Below are 25,311 nucleotides of genomic sequence, written 5' to 3'. Positions count from 1 at the left end.
ATCGGTGAGGCCGGGAGGAGGCAGATGAAGGAAAGAGCTGGGAAGTTGATTGACAAAAGAGATCCAGGGCTGGAGATGGGGGAGTTGGATAGGAGAGAACAGAAGGCCATGGAAGAAAGAAAAGGGGGGGAGGAGCACCAGAGTGAGGCAATGGGCAGACAAGGAGTTAAGGTGAGAGAGGGAAATGATGAAGGGTGGTGGGGGAAGGGGTGTGTGGGGGGGGGGTGCATTACCAGAAGTTCAAGAAGTCGATGTTCATGCCATCAGGTTGGTGGCTACCCAGGTGGTATACAAGGTGTTGTTCCTCCAACCTGAATGTAGCCTCATTGCGACAGTAGAGGAGGCCATGGATTGACATAGGAATTGGAGTGTGAAGTGGAATTAAAAAGGATGGCCACTGGGAGATCCCGCTTCTTCTGGCAGACGGAGCATTGGTGCTTGGCAAAGTGGTGTCCCAATCTACGTAGGGTCTCACTGATATACAAGAGGCCACACCAGGAGAATCGGACACAATATATGACCTCAACAGACTCACAGGTGAAGTGTCGACTCACTTGGAAGGACTGTTTGGGGCCCTGAATGGTAGTGAGGAAGGAGGAGTAGAGGCTGCCTTTTAAATCTACTCCTTGTATTTTTTTCTCCAGTCCTGCCGATGGGTCTCAGCACGAAACATTGACTATTATTTTTTTTTCCATAGATGCTGCCTGGCCTGCTGAGTTCCTCCTGTATTTTGTGTATATTTATAGGCTTATTTGTTTCGGCAACCCTGTAGTTTATATGCCAGTTCTATGCTGGACCCTGCACGTATATTATTGGATTAATTATTCCCTCAGTTTGTGACCTCGGGGAAACCATATCAGTTAATGGGTATAAATATTAGGTGAATTTGACTGAAATGAAATTTATTTCAGAGTCACTGATTTATATGATGCAAAATTTGTAGTGTGAGAAAAAAGGAATAAGGAATAAGGTTCATGAACCATTCTGAAATCTGATGCTGGAAGGCAGAGAACTACTCCTTAATGGATGAATGTGTGTGTTCAGTCTCCTGTACCTCCTTCCTAATGGTAGTAATGAGAAGAGGATGTGTCCTGAGTGGTGAGGGTTTTTAGTGATAGACACCTTCCTGAGGCATCATCCCTTGAGGATGTTTCCGATGGTCAGGTGGGTTGTGCCCATGATAGAGTTGGCTAAGCTTATAACTCTGTAGCCTTTTGTAGTTGTGTTCTTTAGAGGTTCCATACCAGGCTGTGATGCAACAAGTCAGAATACTTCGTACCATAAATCTGTAGAAATTTGTAAGTCTTTGGTGATGTACCAATTCTCTTAAACTCATGAAGAAGTGTGTCGCCTTTGTGATTGCATCGGTGTGCTGTGCCAAGAATAGACCTTCCGCAGTGTTGGTGACCAGGAACTCGAAACACGTTGTTTTCTACTACTGACTCCTGAAATGAGGATTGACCAACTTCCCCTTGATGAAGTCTACAATCAATTCTTTGATCTTGCTGACATTGAGTGTGAGGTTGGGTGAATATCTGTATCTTTAACTTTTTGAGAACAAAGAGAGAAGAAGAGCAGGAGTAAATACTCAGCTCCTCAAACCCATTTTGCCATGTTACTGCCCACTCATCTTATTGGGTTGCAGGCTCCATTTTCTGCAATGCCTCGTTGTAGTCAGCTGTTCTGTGAAAGATAAACAGAAAGTCTACAGATGCTGGAAATCCAAAACAACACACATAAAATGCTGGCTGAGCTCAGCAGGCCAGGCAGCATCCATGGAAGTGAATATAGTTGATGTTCTGGGCCAAGAACTTCTTCACAGACCCTTCTGTAAAAGACCTGTTTATATGTTTTTCACTTCAGTTGTTTGCATGATTTATGTTTTTCTTTTTCTTTTGCATCGGTTGTTAGTCATTTTTTTTCTATAGGGTTATTTCGGGTTTCTTGCTTTGTGACTACCTGTAAGCAAACAAATCTCAAGGTTGCATAATTTATACATTCTTTGATAATAAGTGTACTTTGAATCTTTCAGTATGTGCTACTTTGGGTACAATTTTATTATTTCAACGAACTCTAAATCTTTGCTAGTATATTGCTCCCGGTTCCATCCACTCTAACCTTGCATATCATCTCCTGTGTGAGGTGTTATCAAAAGCCTTCTGAAAATCTAAATACACACATTCACTAGATTCTCCTCATCAACTCTGCAAAATATGTCCCACGGAACACAAAACGATTAGCAAAACCTGATTTTCTCTCATAGATCTACATTGACCATGTTCAATCAAACCATTATTTTGTGTATCTTAATATGACGTCCCTTATTAAAGTTTACATAATTTTTCTCGTATGTTTTGTCCCTCTTCACATGTTTGCAGTATTCTACTTCTTTTTTCCTTCTATATATAGACTTCTGAGTGACCATTATCAGACTATTCACTGTTTCTTTTGCCACTTCGTTCAAAACTCTGGGATATGGATCACTAAACTTGTGATTTATGCTTGTCTAGGTTTGAGCAATGAAAGTTGGTCCATAATGAAGAACATGGCTACTGAACTCATTATCATACTGATCGGTTACTTCACCCTGGTTCCAGCCATTCAGGTATTTCTTGTTACTTGTCTTTGTAGTTAGCCAAAACTTTAAAAACAGAATAACAATACATGAATGTTTGATTTGCAAAATGACTTTATTCATTAAAAGTCATCTACAAGTGACAGCTGGGCTACTAATTGTTATACTGAAACTTACCCAGCCGATGAGTAACAGAATTGTTCTTGTGTTGAGTTTGTGGCGTGTTCCTGATTGTAATATGCTGGTTAGTTACTTCGCTCTCAGTTTGTGCAAAGAATGCAAGTGCTGGTGGAATATGGCTTTGGAAGTACATTATTGTCAGACGACTGTGCTAGCATGGTGGTGCAAACCTCTGCTCTCCGTCTGCAGTACCAGGAATCAGATCGAGGCTTAGCTCTCTGCTAGTACACTATGGTAACAAGTTCATTAGTAGTCACTGTAGTGGGCTTGTTACCAAAGGGAAGTCTCAGGTTAGCTGGGGACATCCAGCCAAGTAAAGAGTTAAAAGGTGAGAGAACACAACTTCCATCACATCCAAGAAGTGGAAATGAGTAATTAGAGGATCTGGGTGGTCCGTCAATACATGATGCAGTTGCTTGCCATCCCCAGCAATGTCCCACGCTTGCCATGCTAGTAGAGGTACATCCTTGAGACCAATATCTTAGCATTGAACAATTGCATTACTTGCCTTGGCTCACAGAACACCAGTCCCATAGATAGCTACAGCATATTAACACAGCACATCATACTAAGCCATACAACCATGTGATTGTTTTGGGAGTGCCAATGGAGGGCAGAGGCTCATGCCAACCACAACACACAACCTAAACCAATATACTTTATAAAAGACTACGGACAGGTACCCATGAGTGTTCAATCTCAAGGTAAGATTGTGCTTATTAATAGTATCTGAGTCATCTCGAAGCTGCAACTGGGTATTATAAAAGTCTTTATTCACACAGCTGACTTCCAGGAGAGTGAGAATCCAGGAGAATCCAAGAGAATCTCTCTGTCTTGACACATTTTATACTTCTTAAACACAAATATAACAATAAACAATTAACTACAGTTTCAATTATTATAATCACTTACTTCAACATTTGGAATATAGTAGGATATATTTACAGAATTACATATTTACAATGGCAGCATATCCCAGCTAGCAAAACCTCATTGAATATTCAATACTGAATATTAGGAGGTGTTCTGCTAGTTGGCATGTGCTGCCATGGTGTCTGTTCCAAAAACCAGACACACAAAATTTACCGCTTTTGTTACAGTGTTGAGGGGTAGCTCCATGAGGGATCCTCATAGAGGGATTAGAAGTGGAAAGAGTGAGCAACTTCAAGTTCCTAGGTGTCATGATCCGAGGATTAACCTAGTCCAACATATCAATGCAGCTATAAAGAAGGCAAGACAGCAGCTATATTTCATTAGAAGTTTGAGGAGATGGGTTTGTCAACTAAAACATTCGAAAACTTTGAAGAGGTACTGTGGAGAGCATTCTAACAGGCTGCGTCATTGTCTGGTATTGGGGTTGGGGGGTGTTTGCTACAGCATAGGATTGAAAGAAGATACAGAAAGTTCTAAAATTAGTCAGCTCCATCTTGGGTACTAGCCTCCGAGTATCAAAGACATCTTCAAGGAGCAGTGTCTCAGAAAGGTGGTGTCCATTATTAAGGACCTCCCATCACCCAGGACATACACTACCTGACTTTTTAAATTATTTCTGTTTTTGCACTATTTTTTATTTATATAAAAATAAGTAAATTAATTACAGTAAATATATATATAATCATTGTAATTGATTTACTTTTTTTTCTACATTATCATGTATTGCATTGTACTGCTGCCGCTATGTTAACAAATTTCACGACACATGCCGATGATATTAAACCAGATTCTGATTCTGAATATGCAACTATGTAGGTTAACAGACAAAACAGATCTCTCCTGAGTTCTGCATTAAGTAGCAGGGATACACCCCTAACAATGGCATGAATAGGAGAAACATTCTCTATTGTCAACCCTGTGTAGTTTCAAAGGAACAGGAAGTCACAAAGATTCATTTGGAAGTTAAACTGTGTACAGGTTTTATTTCCTGAAAGACTGGTTCTCATTTTAATTAATCCATGATTGCATAGCTCCCTAATAGATAGATGCTTGGGAGGAGTGTGGTTGGGTGTAGGTATCACTAAATGGGAGGCCATTGTAAAATTATCAAATTATCAATGTTCTCAGATTTTTGTTAAGATTAGATAATTAGGCATTTCTATGTTATGTCAGTGACCTGATGTTCAAAAAGATATACACCACCTGGAGTTAACGCAATAAGGGGAAATTTCTATAGTACCTATCACTGCTTCTGGTTGTTTCCTTTAATTTATAACCAGTGAAATATTTTTGAAGTATAATCACTGTGTAATAAATCTGCTTATGGCAAATTGCCTCAAACGGCAATGTGATAATGATGAGATCTTTGCGATGTAGATTGAGAAATTAATATGCATAATGTCCACTTACCATTGAAGCCTTCAGAAGGGGAATTAAGGGAATATACAATGGGAAAGAGAGGTGCAGAAGAATATGGAAATGATCTGATTGCTGGGGTGAGACAAGTATTGGTCAAGATAGAGTCCAGATGATAGTTGGTGAGATCAGAATTTGCTGTGGTTTGACGTTTTCTTGATAGCCTGGCCTGGGAGATGTATTCTTCATGACAAAAGGTCTCACCTTTTTCAGCACTGCCTTGCCTGCTTTCAGCCACTTTATTTTCTGAGGACTGGGAAACATATCTGTATTTAAAAGCAGAATGATTATTTAAAACATAAGCAACATGTAAAAAACCATCCTATTTCCCCAGAAGCCTGATTCATTCTGCCGCCACCAAAACTGGAGGTAGTGCATATTGACCCTGTAGCAATTTTTTGTCCAGCTTAACACCTCTTAAACTGTTAGATTCGAGAATTCAAGTTCAGCTATGTGGTTCTGTATAGTGGACATAAAAGCAGAAAATACTGGAAAAACATCAACAAGCAGGCAGCATCTGCAGAAAGGAAAACAATAACATTGAGGGCCCGAGAGCCTTCATCTGCATTGAATAAGAAAGAAAAGTTAATTTTTAGGTGCTGAAAAAGTCAGGACGGGATGAATCACAAAGGGAATATCTCTGATTGGTGAGAACAAATAGATTAACCTGGTAGTTAGAATCTAATTGTGCTTCTGTGTCTGTGCTATGTATTGTTAAGAGCAGAGCAGTAGGGCCTGCCCAGCAGTTTGAGTTGTATTAATTGAGAAAGGAAACATGAGCCAAAATCACAGCTGCCAGAAATAGCTGGTTCTGATACAGAAAAAAGAGCAAGTTGCTTAAACTGAAGAAGTGGATATTGAGTTCAGAATGTGCCCAGGCAGATTTAGGTCTTATAATTAAAGCTTGCATTTAGTTTTGTTGTAACAGTGTAGAAGGTACAGACTGATAATTCAGAATAGGAATGGGATGGAGATTAAAAGCTCTGAGCCACTCTCTGTCTGATAAAGGACCTCAAACTTGAAACATTAACTTTTGTTTCTTTGTGCTTCCAGCATTTTCTATGTTTATTTCAAACCTTCAGAATCTGAAGGTTTTTGATTTTTTTCATTCATTGTATAGTGGACGCATTGGTTGTAAGCAACACACATAAAAATTGCTGGTGAACGCAGCAAGCCAGGCAGCATCTATAGGAAGAGGTACAGTCAACGTTTCGAGCCGAGACGTCGACTGTACCTCTTCCTATAGATGCTGCCCGGCCTGCTGCATCCACCAGCAATTTTTGTGTGTTGCTTGAAATTCCAGCATCTGCAGATTTCCTCATGTTTACATTGGTTGTAACCTGGTTTTCTACAAACTTGGTTTATGGTTAATTGGCTATGATTCATAATGAGGCTTTTTAAGAGGTAAGCACTGAAAGAAAAATTAGCCATTGCAGGTGAGATGTTTCCGAAGCTTACATTGGCCTTTGTTGTAGAGGCTAAGGATATGTCAGTGCAGTTTGGGGAGTAAAAATGGTAGACAACTGGAAGCTCAGTAATTTTGTGGATAAACAGAGGTTCTGTGCAAGATAGTCACCCAATCTGTTTGATTTCTCCATTGTAGAGGAGACCACATCATGAGCATTGAATGCAGTACACTAAATTGGAAGGAGTACATTTGAATTGCTGCTTCACCTGGAGAAGTGTTTGAGTCCTCGGATAGTAGGAAGGGAAGAGGTAAAAGAACAGATGTTACATCTCTTGTGATTGCATGAGAAAAAGCCACAACAAGGGGAGAGGGTGTTGGTGGAGATAGAAGGGTGAACCAGTGAGTCACAGAGGAAATAGTCCTTTTAGTTTACTGGAAGGAGTGGCAAAGATTTTTGTGTTGGTGACAGCAATGTACTGAAAGTGGCAAACATCACACTGAATGATCTGTTGAATGTGGAAGTTGTTGGGTTATCAGAGTTCTACTCTTCATCTGGGTGGGACGAGGGAGGATGAGAAGTGTGGGAAATGTTACATAGTTGAGAGTCCTTCTAGCTAAGGTGGAGTCTAAATATAGTTAAGAAAATAGAAAATTATCTTGGCAAGTTTAATCATCTGAATACATTTTGTGAAGTTGGGAGTATGGAGTCATATAGGATTGGAGTCTTCCTTTACCTTTTAATATACAACAAGCTTGTAATATTATCACCAATTGTACAGAAGTCCTGACATTTATTATGGTAAATTACAATTCCTTGTACTGTAATGAAATGCCCTTGGAGGTTGAGACATTACAATAATGTTAAAGTACAGTTGACACAGGGTTACCCTTCCCTATTCCTCTACTCCTCCTTTCTTCAAGCCAGGCCCTGCATATAGCATGAGCATTTCAGGTGTCAGTCTGCTAGTGATAAAATGAGACATGACTCCTGCTGAATGAGCAGTTCACTTCTCTGCTTGCACTTCATGTCTCAATAGTCCACATACCAAAATCTGATGATTGACTAACTTACCTTCCCTGACTCTGTAATTCTATGGCTCACTGTAATGCCTCTCCACTACCCAAAACCCCTGTTCTGGCTGTGATAACTCCATGGCTGAGAAGTCCACTTTCAAGGTAAAATCTCACTACCACTGTCAGTGAAAACTGCAAAATCTCCTTTGATCTCAGCCTGCTTTCATAGTCCCTCCCTCTGCTGGCAGATTAACAGTATTTCAGCTGTCTACCCCTTGCTGCTTGGATATCTGTCTCAGTTGATTGATAGATTTTCAATAGTTACTGTGGAAACACCTCTTAAATAAGGTAATTGAAGTTTTTAATCTTTTCAGCACTGCTTTCTGCTGCTAAACCAAGCCGAAACTATGTCATGTATAAGCAATAAACAACTACTATTCCTAAAAGCTGTTCCTCACTGTTTTCCTGGTACATTGCTGAGTATAGTGGTGCTGCTATTGTGCAGGACTTGAAAGTTTCATCACCTCTACTGCTTCACCCCACTCTCATTCTTCATTACAATTTATAGTGCCTATAAAAAGTATTCAACCCCCACCCCGGGATGTTTTCATATTGTTTTGCACCATTGAATCACAGTGGATTTAATTTTTTGACACTGATCAACAGAAAAAAGACTCGTGTCAAAGTGAAAACAAATTTCTACAAGTAGGTCTAAATTTATTACAATTATTAAACAGAAAATCATTGGTTGCATAATTACTTACCCCTTTCAAGTCAGTATTTAGTAGATGCATCTTTGACAGCAATCATAGCCTTGAGTCTGTGTGGGTAGCTTTGCACATCTGGACACTGTAATTTTCCCCATTCTTCTTTACGAAACTGCTCAAGCTCTGTCAAATTGCATGGGAATCATGAGTAAACAACCCTTTTCAAGTCCAGCCACAAATTCTCAATTGGATTGAGGTCTGGACTCTAACTTGGCCACTCCAGGATATTAACTTAGTTGTTTTTAAGCCATTTCCGTTAAGTCATTCCAGGCTTTATGTTTGGAGTCATTGTTTTGCTGCATTCATTTTACACTCTACTTTCACAAGCCTTCGAAGGCCTGCTGCAGTGAATCATCCTCACAGCATGATATAGCCACCACCATGCTTCACGGTAGGGATGGTGTGTTTTTGATGATGTGCGGTTGGCTTGTGCCAAATTGAGCTTTTTGGTCACCAGACTAAACGCTCTATTTTGGTTTCATCATACCATAGAAATTTTTATTGTAAATAAGTCTTAATTCTTGACTAAGGTTTGAGAGTCAATGAACGATTTATTGTAGACATCTTTCATTTGAATATGGACTCAGAGTCAATGAATGTTTTTTTTTATGTAAATAACTTTATTTTGTAATATTTCTGAATAAAGTATTTTTGGAAAAAAAGTAATCATACCATAGAACCATCTTCCAGGTGACTTCAGAGTCTCCCACATGCCTTCTGGCAAACTAGCCAAACTTTCATGTCAATTTTTTTCAACAGTGGCTCTTCCTTTGCCATTCTCTCATAAAGTAGCAACTGGTGAAGCAAACACGAGGAAATCTGCAGATGCTGGAAATTCAAGCAAAACACACAAAATGCTGGTGGAAGAAGCACAGTCGGTCTCCTATCTCAGCAAGCTTGTAACTCCTCCAGAGTTGTCATAGGTCTCTTGGTGTCCTCTCTTAGTAGTCCCCTTCTCGCACTATCACTCAGTTTTTGAGGATGGCCTGCTCTAGGCATATACAGCTGTGCCATGTTCTTTACATTGACTTAACTGTACTCCAAAGGGGTATTCAGTGACTTGGAAATTTTCTTGCACCTCCCTCCTGACTTGTGCTTTTCAATAACCTTTTTGCAGAGTTACTTGGAATGTTTTTTGGTTTTCATGGTATAGTTTTCCACCAGGATACTGATTTACTAGCAGCTGGACCTTCCAGATACAGGTGTATTTTTACCACAATCAATTGAAACACCTTGACTGCACACGAATGATCTCTATTTAACAAATTATCTGACTTCTAAAACAGATTAACTATAGCAGTGATGATTTGGTGTGTCATACTAAAGGGGATGAACCCTTAGCAGTATATTATTTTGTATTTTATATTTGTAGAGATCTGTTTTAATTTTGACACGAAAAAGTCTTTTTCTGTTGATCAGTGTCCAAAAAAAGCCAAATTAAATCCTCTATGATTCAATCTTGTAAAACAATAAAACATGAAAGCTTCAAGGTGGGGGGGGGGGTAAATATTTTTATAGGCACTGTAAATATATTCAGTTTCTCACATTTCTTAGTTTTGACGACCTGAAATATCATCTCCGTTTTTATTTTCTCTCGCAGATGCTGCCTAATCCGCTGAATAGTTTCAGCATTTTCTATTTCTCTTTGAGAAAACAGACATTTAGGAAAGTGAAGTGTGTGTGAAATGCATAATTGGATTAGGAGCTTTTGAGATAAATCATGTATTTGCCTCTTTTCTATTTCCATTTCTAAATTATAACTGGTAAATTTAATTTTTAAATGTTGGGTCTTTTAGGGATTAGGAAACAATGCATACAGTAAGAACTAAGATAAACCCAATTTAACTAGTCTTTAGTAGATCAAACTGAAAGCCAGATCTGAAAATGTAATATATAGTGACCTTGTTGATATGTAAGGTAACTATGTGTAAATCATTCCACCAGAATGTAATTATAAAAACTAATTGAGAGTACATTTTTAATAAAAAATTTGTTTTGTTTAATTTGCTGTTATTCCTCTTCTATTTCTGATTTTGTATTTTATGAAATGTCTGCACCTGTAGCATTTATTGAACTTGTTTTTTGTTTTGTGAACTTTCCCTACCCCTCTCAAAATTTCTTACAGGAATTTTGCCTATTTGCTGTGGTTGGACTCGTTTCGGATTTCTTTCTGCAGATGTGTTTCTTTACAACAGTATTGTCCATCGATATCCGCCGCATGGAGGTAATATTTAATATGATTGAATTTAATTTTATTCTCTCTCTCAAACTCTGGAATGTTATCTTAAACACAATGATAGCATATTGGTTTACAATTGGAAGCCTGAGGCTCCAAGACCTGGAATTTTCCATAGTCCATTACTTGCCAGTTCCTCTTAAACCAGGAACTAGTCATTGGCCACTCATTACTTAGAACCTGCCTTATCATTCATTTAAATCTTTGTTGAATCCTAACTCCATCTGTCTACATTGGTTCTCTTATCCATAATGAACTTGCCCAACAAAAATTGATCAATCTCAATTTCAAAAATTTCTGTTGACGTGATCTGATATATGTTTGGAGCATGGATTTCAATTTTTTACAGTGGAAGAGTTAGTTCCTGACATCGCTATGCAAAGTCTTAATTACAAGGAAGGCGACAGGCCCAGATAGTGTCCCGGGACAGGATCTCCTGGCCTGTGCAAGTGAGCTAGCTGGAGTGTTTCCTGACATCTTCAACTGCTCCTGGCTTCAGCCTAAGATCCCCTCGTGTTTTAAGAAGGCAACGACAATCCCGGTGCCAAAGAAAAGCAAGGTGGCGTGCCTGAATGACTGTCGACTTGTGGCTCTGGCATCAATTGCTATGAAGTGCTTCGAGAGATTGGTTATGGCACACATCAAGCACAGCCTACTGGTCAACCCCGACGCTTTGCAATTCGCCTACCGGATCAACAGGTCAATGGCAGATGCCATCTCTCTGGCCCTACATTCCTCCTTAGTACACCTGGAGAATAAAGACGCATATGTAAAGCTCCTTTTCATTGACTACAGCTCTGCCTTTAATACCATCATTCCAAATAAACTGATTCCTAAGCTCCGGAATTTGGGCCTTAGCACTCAGATCTGCAACTGGATCTTCAACTTCCTCACAGACAGGACCCAGGCTGTAAAAATAGGGGACAAGCTCTCCTCGTCAATCACTCTGAGCACCGGTGCCCCACAAGGCTGTGTACTTAGCTCCCTGCTGTATTCACTGTACACCCATGATTGTATAGCTAAGTTTCCATCGAACTCAATATACAAGTTTGCTGATGACACCACAATTGTAGGCTGTATCTCGGGTAATGACGAGTTTGAGTACAGAGAGGAAATTAAGAACTTGGTGGTATGGTGCGAAGACAATAACCTATCCCTCAATATCAGCAAGAGGAGGGAATTGGTTGTTGACTTCAGAAGGAGTAGCAGACCGCACCACCCCATTTACATTGGTGGTGCGCAAGTGGAACAGGTCAAAAGCTTTAAGTTCCTCGGGGTCAATATCACAAATGACCTGACTTGGTCCAACCAAGCAGAGCCCACTGCCAAGAAGGCCCACCAGAGCCTTTACTTCCTGAGGAAGCTAAAGAAATTTGGCCTGTCCCCTCAAACCCTCACTAATTTTTATAGATGCACCGTAGAAAGCAGTCTTCTGGGGCGCATTACAACCTGGTATGGAAATTGTCCTATCCAAGACCGGAAGAAGCTGCAGAAGATCGTGAATACAACCCAGCACATCACACAAACCAATCTTCCATCCTTGGACTCACTTTACACCGCACGCTGTTGGAGCAGTGCTGCCAGGATAATCAAGGGCACAACCCACCCAACCAACACACTTTTCGTCCGTCTTCCCTCCGGGAGAAGGCTCAGGAGCTTGAAGACTCGTACGGCCAGATTTGGGAACAGCTTCTTTTCAACTGTGATAAGACTGCTGAATGGACCCTGACCCGGATCTGGGCCGTACCCTCCAAATATCCAGACATGCCTCTCGGTTTTTTTGAACTACCTTACTTTCCATTTTTCTATTTTCTATTTTCTATTTATGATTTATAACTTATATTTTTAATATTTACTATTGATTTGTACACCAGGGAGCACGAAGTGCAGAATCAAATATCGCTGTGATGATTGTACACTCTAGTATCAATTGTTTGGCGACATTATACTTCATTGTTTTTTGCTACCTAACTTTAAGAAAAAGATCTTGTCTGTCCATCCCATCCAATATGTAAATCTTGAAATCTTGAAAAGAATACAAGTCTGATCTTTGTACCTTATCTTCATATCTTAACCGTTTATCCCTTGCTCCCCCATGATTCATCCAGTGACCCATGACCACATTTTATGAGTAATTAATGAAGAAAATCAGGTAATTGAAAAGGGTTTTTCTTGCAGCTGTCTATAGCGGGCTTCTGGACGTGTGAAGTCTAAAAAACAAGCACTGGCTGTGAACCTTGCCACTATAATAGAAATACCTTAGTTTGTTATTTCCTTAGTTCTGTTGCTGATGTGCATGTATTCCATTTCTTAATTAAACTTGTGTCATATTGTGCAATATTGTTAGCACTTCAGGCCTGTTGAGATACAGCTTACATTATCCCTTAATATATTTCTGCTTGTATGTTATATTTTTTCTGCTTGTTCTCCTATGTCAATACATATCTTGATGCCAGGCAATAAGACTTCAAGTACAATTTGTAAATTGTTTACAAAGACCAGGGGAGATAAGTACAGTGCAAATAATAGATTAAATAGTATAATTTGATTAGCAGTTCGAATAAAAGCTGACCTATAGGCAAAAATAGGCTGTTGACATCAAGAATTTGCATTGGAATTGTCTGTTGTTATTTAAAATATAATCTAGTTGTAGAGTTCTGTTTAAATATTACACCAGGGGAGTGATGAATACTGAGAAAAGATGGCATAAAAAAAATTGTACTAATTGTTCAGTTTTCTGACTTCCATATTTCCTATTAGCTTGCTGACTTAAATAAGCGCCTTCCTGCAGAAGCTATGCAAGAAATCTCTGAACAAATGAGATTGCCTCATTCCAAGTCAGTTCCGAGGCAGAAGAGATTCGAGCGACAGCCTACAATGCAGCCTTCAGCTCCTTATACCATCTCCCTGCAACCTTCTTCTTTTAGAAACCTGCGGCTACCGAAGAGACTGAGAGTAGTTTATTTCTTAGCTAGGACACGACTTGCACAGAGGATTATCATGGTAGGAAAATTCCCAATATGGTGCATATGTGTGATTTAATTACAGAGATTTGTTGAGTTCAGTGTGCAACCTCCTGGGTTGCTTTCAGATATGTGGGAATTACAGAGAAAATTTGAGAGAATGTAAGTGGACTTTTAAAATATAAGCACAAATAATATATAGAAAAGTATACACTTAGTGGCCACTTTGTTAGGTAAATCTGTACACATGCTAATATTGTAAATATCTAATCAGCCAATCGTGTCAGCAGCTCAGTGTGTAAAAACATACAGACATAGCCATGAGGTTCATTTGTTCAGACCAAATATCAGAATGGGGAAGAAATGTGATCTATGTGACTTTGACCATGGAATGATTGTTGGTGCCAGACAGGGTGGTTTGAGTATATCAGAAACTGCTGAATTCTTGGGAGTTTCATACAGTAGTCTCTAGAGATTACAGAGAATGGTGTGAAAAACAAAAAAACATCCAATGAGTGGCAGTTCTATGAGCAAAATCATCCTGTTAATGACAGACGTAAGAGGAGAATGGCCAGGCTGGTTCAGGCTAACAGGAAAGCGACAGTAACTCAAATAACAACGTGTTACAACAGTGGTATACAGGAGACCATCTCTGAATGCGCAGCATGTTGAACTATGAAGTGAATGGTCCACAGCAGCAGAAGGCCTGGAGGTACCTAATAAGTGGCCACTCAATGTATCTACTACCAATCCATTCCTATCCTTAAAATGCATCTGAGTTTTGTCAATCATTTGTTCATATGTCAGAAAGCTTCAAATTGGGAGGTAGAACTTATAATCAAAATTCCTACTTTTATTTTTGGAGGTGATCTTTAGGTAAGATTTGTAATATCTCCTGAGTGATTCAAAATTAACAATTCGGAAAGAATATATTTTTCTTTCATGCTTAGAATTCCACCTTAACGAAAGATGAATTTCCCATCTAAATGCTGCTTCTAGAATTTTGCTGGAATGTGTAGGTTGTTCTATGAGGACAGGTTCAGTAGGCTGGGTATGTATCGACTGGAGTTTAGAAGTGTAAAAGGTGACTCGGTTAATTGGATAAGGTCGTCAGGTTGGATGCAGGCGGGATGAATTCTCTTTTGGGGAATCTAGAAATTGGGATTGCTGTTTAAAAAAAAATAAAGATCATTCATTTAAAATAAAAAGAGGTGAAAAAAACCTACAAATAGGTCTTTGAAACCTTCTTCCTCAACAAGTGATAGCAGCTCTTTGGTTTTTTCAATATTTTAACACAGATTTTTGCTGTCTAACAGGATGAAAGATTGCATGGAACAATACTAAGTTAAAAGTTCCAATCAAAACAGCCACAATCTTATTTTACGGCAGTGCAGGATTGAGGAAATCAGTGGCTTAATCTTGCTGTTAATGAGTACATTTGCTTGTATGCTTAAAACAATTTCTATATTTGTTAATTTTATAGTTAAACTGTATCAGAAGTTCTTTATGGTGAAACAGATATGCTGTATTAAAGAATATCTAATTTCAGGTGCATTATTACATTTCTGAGTGGATTTGAATACCTTTTTCTGATTGCTCTTTTTGAGGCGGGGACTGTCATATGGATTGGGATCCTTGTATACACTGATCCTGCTGGCCTTGGGACACTTCTAACAGCACAGGTGACTGAGCAGAGCCCACTTGGAGAGAATGGCCTGGCATCCATTGCAGTACCGCCAGGTGTTTTCCAAAGGGGAGATACTAAGGATGGTTTGCCTGGCTTCCCATCAGATGTAAGCCCAGCACTGGAGAACCAGTCACATGACACAGATCAGAGCAAGAGCTTCAATCCTCTGGAAGCCTCACCCATGATCTCTCCTGAACGTATAAATGATGATGGCAAGGAGCAGGTCCATAGTGAGGCCAGTCACCAGGAAAATGATTTCAAAGTGGAAATTACATGGGGAGCGCAAGATGAGGAGATGTGGCGGAAGCTTTCTTTCCGACATTGGCCAACACTCTTCAGTTATTACAATAACACTTTGGCAAGGAAGTAAGTAGAACTGGAGTCATCATTTGTGCTAATATTGTCTATGTAGTAGGATGCTAATTTTTCGAGGCAATATTGAAATAAATTTGAATAAAATCAGTATTCTAAAGGAACATGAAATGCTGTAGCAAAATCTAAGGTCCAAGAAATGTTTCAGCATTTGCAAGGATGTGTTAAATGGAGGTGGGTGTTTTGGTAATGTATGTTTTTCTCAAGAGCCTGGAGTAAAGCTGATAATTTCAAACATAATTGAGTAAGACAATAATATAGCACAATAAATAACATTCAGTGCATCAAACTGATTTGTTTTAACAGCCATAGTTAACTGCTTTTTTAACACGATCCTGCTTGTTCTTGCAGGGTTTGCCAGAGTGAGTTTTTCACCTCTAATAGTTGTCCTGCTAAAAAAAAAATAGGGTTATAGTGAATGTATGAAGCCACCTACTATTTTTGGAACAGATTCCATGTTTAACTGATGTTTATATATTTAACAGATATGTCAGTATTCTTCCCATCATCCCAGTCTCCTTCCATCTGAGTCTGCAAGATGCTCTGGATGCAAGACATCCTCAAGATGCAAAGCGATACCATTCCATGTTCCCAGCAGATTACGGAGAGACAAGAAACATCAATGGAGACAGGGCAAATGATCCAAATAAGCAGCATTCTTCCTCCAAGCCACATGTTCATTTGGACATCACACTTTACAAGTAAATTCTTGGAGATCTTAATTACAATTGTCACTGTTATGGTTAATTAATTAAAATTATGTTTTAAGCCAAACTACATATACACAATACTAGGATTGGTTTTGTGTATGGTGTAATGGCATATTGTAGCTGTGATCCCTGGTTTTCAGCACATCCTCGCAGACAGGACCCAGGCTGTAAAAGTAGGGGACAAGCTCTCCTCTACAATCACTCTGAGCACCAGTGCCCCACAAGGCTGTGTACTCAGCCCCCTGCTGTACTCACTGTACACCCATGATTGTGTAGCCAAGTTTCCATCGAACTCAATATATAAGTTTGCTGATGACGCAACAATTGTAGGCCGTATCTCGGGTAATGATGAGTTTGAGTACAGAGAGGAAATTAAGAACCTGGTGGCATGGTGCAAAGACAATAACCTATCCCTCAACGTCAGCAAGACGAGGGAATTGGTTGTTGATTTCAGAAGGAGTAGCAGACCGCACAACCCAATTTACGTTGGTGGTGCGCAAGTGGAACAGGTCAAAAGCTTTAAGTTCCTCAGGGTCAATATCACAAATGACCTGACTTGGTCCAACCAGGCAGAGTTCACTGCCAAGAAGGCCCACCAGCGCCTTTACTTCCTGAGAAAACTAAAGAAATTTGGCCTGTCCCCTAAAACCCTCACTAATTTTTATAGATGCACCGTAGAAAGCATTCTTCTAGGGTGCATCACAACCTGGTATGGAAGTTGTCCTGTCCAAGACCGGAAGAAGCTGCAGAAGATCGTGAACACGGCGCAGCACATCACACAATCCAATTTTCCGTCCTTGGACTCACTTTACACCGCACGCTGTCGGAGCAGTGCTGCCAGGATAATCAAGGACACGACCCACCCAGCCAACACACTTTTCGTCCCTCTTCCCTCTGGGAGAAGGCTCAGGAGCTTGAAGACTCGTACGGCCAGATTTGGGAACAGCTTCTTTCCAACTGTGATAAGACTGCTGAATGGATCTTGACCCAGATCTGGGCCGTACCCTCCAAATATCCAGACCTGCCTCTCAGCTTTTTTGCACTTCCTTACTTTCCATTTTTCTATTTTCTAATTATGATTTGTAATTTAAATTTTAATATTTACTAATTTTTACTATTTTTAATATTTAATATTTGTAATCCAGGGAGCGGGAAGCGCAGACTGAAATATCGTGTGATGATTGTACGTTCTAGTATCAATTGTTAGGTGACAATAAAGTATGAAGTATGCAAGTTTTATTAAGTTGAATGTGTGTCATAAGTTCAGTAGTCTGGCTATGATAATAAGTGGATGAAATCACATCCTATGTAGGAATTGCCCATCTTGTCAGCATATGATTGATGTAAGCAGACTTTGTCCACTGAGGTTGTGTAAGACTAGAAATAGAGGTCATTGGTTAAGGATGAAAGGTGAAATATTTAAGGAGAGTTTCTTTTCTCAGGGCGGTGAGGGTGTTGACCGAGCTGCCATCTGAAGTGGTGGATGCAGGTTCAATTTCAATAGTTAAGTGAAATTTGGATGGATACATGAATGGGTGGGGTATGGAGTGCTATGGCCCTGGTGCAGATCGATGGGATTGGCAGATTAATAATTTGTCATGGTCTAAATGGGCTGAAGGGCCTGTTTCTGTGCTATAGCATTCTGTGACTTTATGGAGTGTTGGTGTATCAGCAGGAACAGATATTCTTTGTTCTTTAATCAATTTAAGTATTCTGTTTTCTGACCTATGCCACTGAAAATGTTTTTCCTTATTTGTGATCATTATGAAAGCTATGATTTTGAACCCTGACCTCCTCTATTCAACCTCACCTGATTTGAACAGCTTCACCTTAATGCATTTTAGGTTGCTAACACCTTTCACCCCTTATCCCTAATTTTTTTTCCTGAGTTTTTCTTAAAAGTATGATGCTAGAATTAGAAATAAAATTGTTAAGGTATTTACAAAAGTTTATCGGTAACTTCCTAACATTGCACCCCCATTGAAAGTGTAAGCTAGAGTACATTGGCTGCACATCGAAAGTGCGAGCAAAAGTAAGATAATTTGTTCCTTCAAGGCTGCTCCACTATTCAGTAAGATTGAGCTGCTCGGCTGTCTTATCCATCAACAACAAACCATTCTTCATTCATCTCAGGTTCCTTTGCACTAATGCCAGTATATTCCCTATTGCTCTCTGTATTTTCAGTTAAAAACAAGTCAATGGCAAAATACTCTATTGAGCAATTTTTGGAAGTTGATGCAGCTCATTACGCCTGTCTTATTTCAGCTTGGTCAAGATGTTAAACCTGATTTGCTTTTAACAAATTCTTGCTTATTTTCAGTCAGGGCCCACATTTGATTATAAACATTCATAACTAGCATATGGTTTGTACTTTTCACATTCATCCCTATATCCCACCAAACAAGGGTGTAGCAGTTGGATGCCTTCACTGCTCGAGCACTACCATCATATCCTAGGAGTGGTTAGTAGGCTCTGGCCGTATCCTTGACAAAACGTTTTACTCAATGAATTGGGGTCCTATTATAACACTTTGTTATTTGACGTTTTAGGGTTTTGTAAGTGAAATGGCTTTCCAATTTTGCATTTTCTAAGTGGTAAGGAACTCTAACAAATTGATTCAATTAGTTAGACTGATACAACTTGTGGGTGATTGCAGTTAGCTTAGCAATAAAAGTACTTTGTGCACTCCAGCAGGCACAAGGCTAATGCTCTTCTTGTTGGTACAATAATGTGTCGAATATTAATGTTTGTTTTAAATTTGCTGACATTAAGTGAAAAAAATGTCGACCACTAGTAATGACTGAATCACTTACCGAAATTTTATTTTAATTTGGATTTTGCTTTATTCTGTCTTGTAGAGTTGGAGCACTTGGGCTGGCATCTGGAGTCCTCCTTGTAATTTTGCTCTTCTGCTTGTATAAAGTGTTCTGTCCAAAAACTTATGGCCAGGGTGGTCTTTCTCATGGGAGAAGGCGACGCGGAGACCTACCCTGTGATGACTATGGCTACTCACCACCCATCAGTGAAACCTTGCCACTAATTTTGAAGGGACATTTAATGGTGAGTGGACATTTGATAACCAGTGTATCCTAATACAGGCTGTGATCTTGATATTAACCCAACATTGACATTATGGTAATGCCACTGAGCTTGTAATCCAAACTCCCAGACTAATGCTCTGGAGATTAGAAGGAATTTAAACTCAGTTAGATTAAAAAAAAACCTGACCTGAAACCACTTGACCTTTTGAAATAGCTTAGACAACTATTTAGTTTTATTCAAATCATGGAACAGTCCATGAACACATGCAGCAAGCTATGGATAGCATTCAGGTATTGTCTGCCAGGTGACAAGACACATTTACACTGCTCTTATTTCAGGAAATCATTCTCAAAACACGAGAGGACCTAATCAGAAAGACTACACAAATTCAAAAGAAGCATCTCACTATCACCTTCTCAAAGGAAATTAAGGATGGCAAATAAATGTTGGCCTTACCAGTGAGACCCGAAAATGAATTTACAAAGTATCTAAAATTTCTTTTTTTTTTATCACATTTAATGGTTATCATCATTGTTGAACACTCCTACCATTGTATGGTGGGGAACCCATTGAGTAAAAACCAAATGGAGTGACCACGTAAATTCTGCAGCCACTATTCTGTAGCAAATGCCTCACTTGCAGACTCCCTAAAGGAATGTTATTAGAGTTCACTCATCCAGGCAAGTTTAGAAAATTCAAGTATATAAGTGTCTTATTGATGCTGAATTTCCTACAAAATGACTTTTTCTGCCCACCATAAGAGCAGATTATCAAATGTAGTAGTTCAGATTCACTAGCTGGCCTATGGCCACAGAAAATATTATGTGGAAGATCTGTTGCAACTATTTACTGAGATTCTGTAGACCTCTGAAACCTGTGATTTCTTCTGTCTAGAAGGACAATAAAAATGCATGCATGTCAACAGCACCATGTCCAAATTATTTGTTTCCTTGTGCTAATACTGTCACTCCTGCCCTGTAAATATATTCAACAATTTTTACCTGGTTGAAATCCTCAACATCCCTACCAGGCAACATGGTGCAGAACATTGGCTGGCTCAGCATTGCCTTATGGAGAAAAAACATTGTGACCAGTGACTTTATGAGTGAATTAAGCAAAGCTTCTTTGCAAGAGAACCCATGACTCAATAACAACTCATTTCAAAGTGCCTCATCATTTGTGAAGCACTGATGTATTTATTAGAAATGTGATGATTCAATTTAAGTGCACATATACTTCACATTGGTCAAATTGTCATGTAAAGCTATTTGTGTTTGGCAAAGTTCATTGCAGTGTCCAATCTATTGTTGTCCCAGAATGGATAAGTGACATATCAGAATGCTACTGTTTCTCTTTCCTCATCAACTGAATGATTTTTGTCCATTGGTTTTGTATGCAATCCAAATTACAACCAATTATAATTTTGCTGCAAGCTACTGAGTTTGCATTTGGCACTAGCTTCTTCAAAATAACTTAAGTTCTTCTTTGATTTTTGCTGCATGAGCCCCTTATCCCTTAATTACTAAAAAATCTATCAATATTTGTCTTGAAAATATTCAACAACAGAGCTTCATGGATCTCTTAGAGAAATGCAAAGATCCACTATTCTCTGGAAGAAATGTCTCCTCATTCCCAGCCTGAATAATTCAACCTCTGTTTTGAAAATTTGACTGCTGGTTCTGGCTTCCAACAGGAAAATCAACTTTCAATTTATTTTTGTCAAGCACCTTAAGAATATTGTAGGTTTCAATGGCATTATCTCTCGTTCTTTCAGATTGAAAAATGCTTAATTTGGTGTACCTTATCTCTCAACATACTGCAAATCTTGTTTTCCAGTGAAGCTTTGCTGCACTTCTTTTATAAAGAAATCCCTCCTTCATTAATTAGACCAGATCTGTATATAATGTTCCCTCCGTGGTCTCACCTGGACTCTACATTTAAGGCAAACTGCTCTCTTGTATTCAAATTCTCTTGTGATACATGTCGGTGTCCTGTTAGCTAGATTATCTCAAGGAGCATTAAAAGTTAACATAGATACATCTCCATTTCCCTGTCTGTTCATGTCTCTGTCTAAATGCCTCTTAAAATTTGCTATTGTCTGCTGCCACCACTTCCCCTGCCAGTGCATTCCAGTTACCTACCGTTTTCTAAAAAATAAAACTTGTATTGTAAATCTTACTAAACTTTCCCCCTCTCGCCTTAAGGCTGTGCTCTCAAATATTTGATAATCTTTCACTGAGAAAGCACATTGACTTTCTACCCTAATATACTTCTCATTATCTTATATACTTCCATCACTCCTCAACATTCAGTACCTCATTTGAAACAATTGAAAGTTGTCCAGCCTCTCCTTTTAGATAATTTTCACTAATCCATTCAACACCCTGGTGAACCTCTTCAGTACCCTCACTGCATTCTTCCTGTAATGCAGTGACCAGGACCGCACACAGTACTCTAAAATTGATACAAAGATTAATACAGCTGCCAAGTTTCCATGGATATCAAGTGCTGCGAGTTTTTTAATCTTCTAAATCAGAGTACCTTGTTAAAAGGTTTACTAAAGACTATGCATATAGTATACACTCAGTGGCACTTTATTAGGTGCAGGAGTGGAACCCAGTGTGGTCTCCTGTTGCTGTAGCTCATCCAGTTTAAGGTTTGACGTGTAGTGCATTCAGAGATGTTCTTCTGCTCACCACTGTGGTAATGCATGGTTATTTGAGTTACTGCCACCTTCCTGTCAGTGTGAACCAATCAGGCTATTCTTCAGAATCAGAATCAAGTTTATTATCACCAGCATGTGTCGAGAAATTTGTTAACATTCTCTGACCTCTTAATAATAAGACATTTTTGCCCACACAACTGCCACTCACTAGAAGATTTTTGTTTTTCACACCATTCTGTGTAAACTCTACAGACTGTCGTCTGTGAAAATCTTAGATCAGCAGTTTCTGAGATACGTAAACCACTCCGTCTGACACTGACAATTAAACCATAGTCAAAGTCACTGAGGTCACATTTCTTCCCCATTCTGATGTTTGATCTGAACAACAACCGAACCTCTTGGCCAAGTCTGCATGCTTTTATGTCTTATTGCTGCTACACGATTAACTGATGAGATATTTGCACTTATGAGCAGGTGTATCTAATAAAATGGCCACTGTGTGTACACTGCTCTACTATCAACTATAATCAATCATCTTCATCCCCTCCTGAGGAAAACCCAATCCAATTTGTAAGACATGACTTCCTCTGAAGCTGTGCCTAATATGACTATGATTTTCCACATGTAGGGATGTGATTTCCTGGTTAGTTTTTATTGCCCTTCCTAAGCAGAGAAACAACATTGGCCATTATCCAGTACTCTGAGACAATGCTAGTGACTAAAGACGATACAAAGGTATCTGTTAAAGTCCCAGCAAGCTCCTCTCTTGTTTTTCAATAGATGCCATGTGGTCTTGGGAATTTTGCCACTTTAATGTTCTTCAGGAGCCCCCTCACCACCTCCATGTGGGTATCAACTGGCTCCAGAATATGAGCATACCTCTGTGATCTAACTGACTTCAATGTCCTATCTCTTGGTGAATTCTGATGCGAAGCACTTGGTTGATACCTTGCCCACTTCTGGCTCCAGTCATAAATTGTCTCTTGTGCTTGATTGGTCATATCCTCTCCCTAGTTGCCTCTTGCTTTTAATGTATCGTCGTAAGAAAAACTTTGTGAATCATTTGCAATTACCTGGTTTTCTGCATTAATTACTAATAAAATATGATCTGATCTTCATCTAAGTCACAATTGTAGACAAACACAATCTGCCTAAACTAATAACACACAAACAGTTGTACTACTTCTCATCGATACTGAGTACACCATTTAAACAATCACAGTCTAGCTTCAAAAAACATGTGAACCTCTGGGGTAATGCCTTCGACAAAAGCTAATTGGAGTCAGGTGTCCTACCCTATTAAAAAAAAAGATGCACAATGTCAGGTTACTGACAGAGCCTGCTCTTCTCGAGAAAGGTCTGTTTATGTACATCATGCCTCTATCAAAACACCTTTCAGAGGACCTTAGAAGAAGAATTGTAGAGATGCATGAAGCTAGAAAAGGCTACAAAAGCATTTCTAAAGACCCGCATGTTCATCAGTCCACAGTAAGAATTTGTCTACAAATGGAGGAAATTCAGTACTGTTGCTACTCTCCTTAGGAGTGGGTGTCCTGCAAAGATCACACCAAGAGCACAACGTGCAATGCTGAAGGAAGTGAAAAAGAAACTAACAGCAAAATACCTGCAGAAGTCTTTAGAACTTGCTAAAGTTTCTGTTCATGTGTCCACTATAAGAAAGACATTGAACAAGACTGGCTTTCATGGAAGACACTACAGAGGAAACCACTGCCCTTCAAAAAAAAAAACATTGCTGCACTTTTCAAGCTTGCAGAAGACCACCTGGATGTTCTGCAACACTTCTGGGGCAATGTTCTGTGACAGATGAGATAGATGTTGAACTTCTTGGCAGAAATGCACATTGCTATGTTTGGAGGGAAAAGGGCACTGTACACCAACACCAAAATCTCAGCCCAGTTGTGAAGCATGGTGGATGGAGCATCCTGGTTTGGGACAGCTTGCAATTGTTGTGGCAACAATTAATTCAAAAATGTATCAAGAGATTTTACAGGCGAATATCAGGGTAGCATTCTGTCACCTGAAGCTTAATAGAATTCAGATGATGCAACAAAGCCATGATCTGAAACACAAGAGTAAATCAAAAACAGAATGGTTTAAAAAGAAGAAAATTTGTGTTTTGGAATGAGTCCAGACCTTAACCCAAGTGAGATGCTGTGGCTAAAATTCCTCCTCGCCGTTTGTGCAAGTCTGATCAGCAACTACAGGAAATGTTTGGTGGCCGTTATTGCTGCTAAAGGAGGTTCTACTAGTTATTAAATACAAGGGTTCATGTGTTTTTTCCAGCCTGACTGTGAATGATTAAACAATATGTTCAATGAAGCCATGAGAAGTACAATTAGGCAGATTGTGTTTGTCTATTATTGTGACTTCAATGAAGATCAGACCACATTTTATGAGTAATTAATGCAGAAAACCAGGTAACTGCAAAAGGTTACAAGCTTTTTCTTGCAACTCCATGTCTAAACTGCTGGATGTTTCATGGCCTTTGTCTGCCAGACTGGGTAAGGGTGAAAAATTGATTCTGTTAAGAACATTTAAAACCTTTACATTTTTAAAACAATTTGGCATATTTTGTGGGCACTTTTTACATTCTAACGCACATACCGTATATGACCTGGTTTATTTAATTCTGTTTCAAAAATTTCAGAGTTGTCGCAGTTTTAAGATTAGCTTAACCATGCAATATACTAGCTTAACTAAAAGCATGAAATTATTACTACAAATTTAATATGAATAGATCAGTATTTTAAGAAGACCATGCGGAAGTAATATTAATTCAACTCATTAACCCAGATTCATGTGGTACTTTTATGTGTTTTGGATTTTGCTACCAAAATTGTTGCAGTGCAATCATAATAGTTGTTATTGGAGCTTTAGAACTGACTTAAACTAAAGACAAAAAATGCTTGAATTACAGGGCCTATAAAAAGTAATCAATCCACACCCCCCCCCCGCAAGTGTTTGTGTTTTACTGTTTTACAACATTGAATCACAGTGGATTGAATAAGGTTTTTGACCAACAGAAAAAGACTCTTTTGTGTCAAAGCGAAAAAAAAATCCAAAGTGAGCTAAATGAATTACAAATATAAAACACAGAATGATTGATTGCATATGTATTCATCCCATCAGGTCAGTATTTAGTAGATGCACTTTTGGCAGCAATCACAGCCTTGAGTCTGTGTGGCTAGGTCTCTATCAGCTTTGCACATCTGGACACTGTAATTTTCCCAATTCTTTACAAAACTACTCAAGCTCTGTCAGATTGCATGGGGATTGTAAGTGAACAGCCCTTTCCAAGTCCAGCCACAAGTTCTTGATTGTA

At 39.1% G+C, this 25,311-nt stretch overlaps 1 protein-coding gene across 3 annotated transcripts in view; it reads left to right on the top strand.

The window, feature by feature from the left end:
- scap (SREBF chaperone) overlaps window positions 1-25,311 on the top strand; it is a 122,943-nt gene that overhangs the window by 76,381 nt on the left and 21,251 nt on the right. For all 3 annotated transcript variants that reach the window (XM_072259992.1, XM_072259972.1, XM_072259981.1), the window contains 6 exons: window positions 2,511-2,605; window positions 10,419-10,517; window positions 13,290-13,532; window positions 15,100-15,545; window positions 16,037-16,252; window positions 19,120-19,321. In XM_072259992.1, coding sequence (XP_072116093.1) covers window positions 2,511-2,605; window positions 10,419-10,517; window positions 13,290-13,532; window positions 15,100-15,545; window positions 16,037-16,252; window positions 19,120-19,321 — 1,301 coding nt within the window. The remainder of the gene's footprint in view (window positions 1-2,510; window positions 2,606-10,418; window positions 10,518-13,289; window positions 13,533-15,099; window positions 15,546-16,036; window positions 16,253-19,119; window positions 19,322-25,311) is intronic.

This window comes from Mobula birostris, chromosome 1 (genome assembly GCF_030028105.1).
Source record: "Mobula birostris isolate sMobBir1 chromosome 1, sMobBir1.hap1, whole genome shotgun sequence".
Taxonomy (NCBI): Eukaryota; Metazoa; Chordata; class Chondrichthyes; order Myliobatiformes; family Myliobatidae; genus Mobula; species Mobula birostris.
This window is presented reverse-complemented; position numbering and strand designations above follow the sequence as displayed.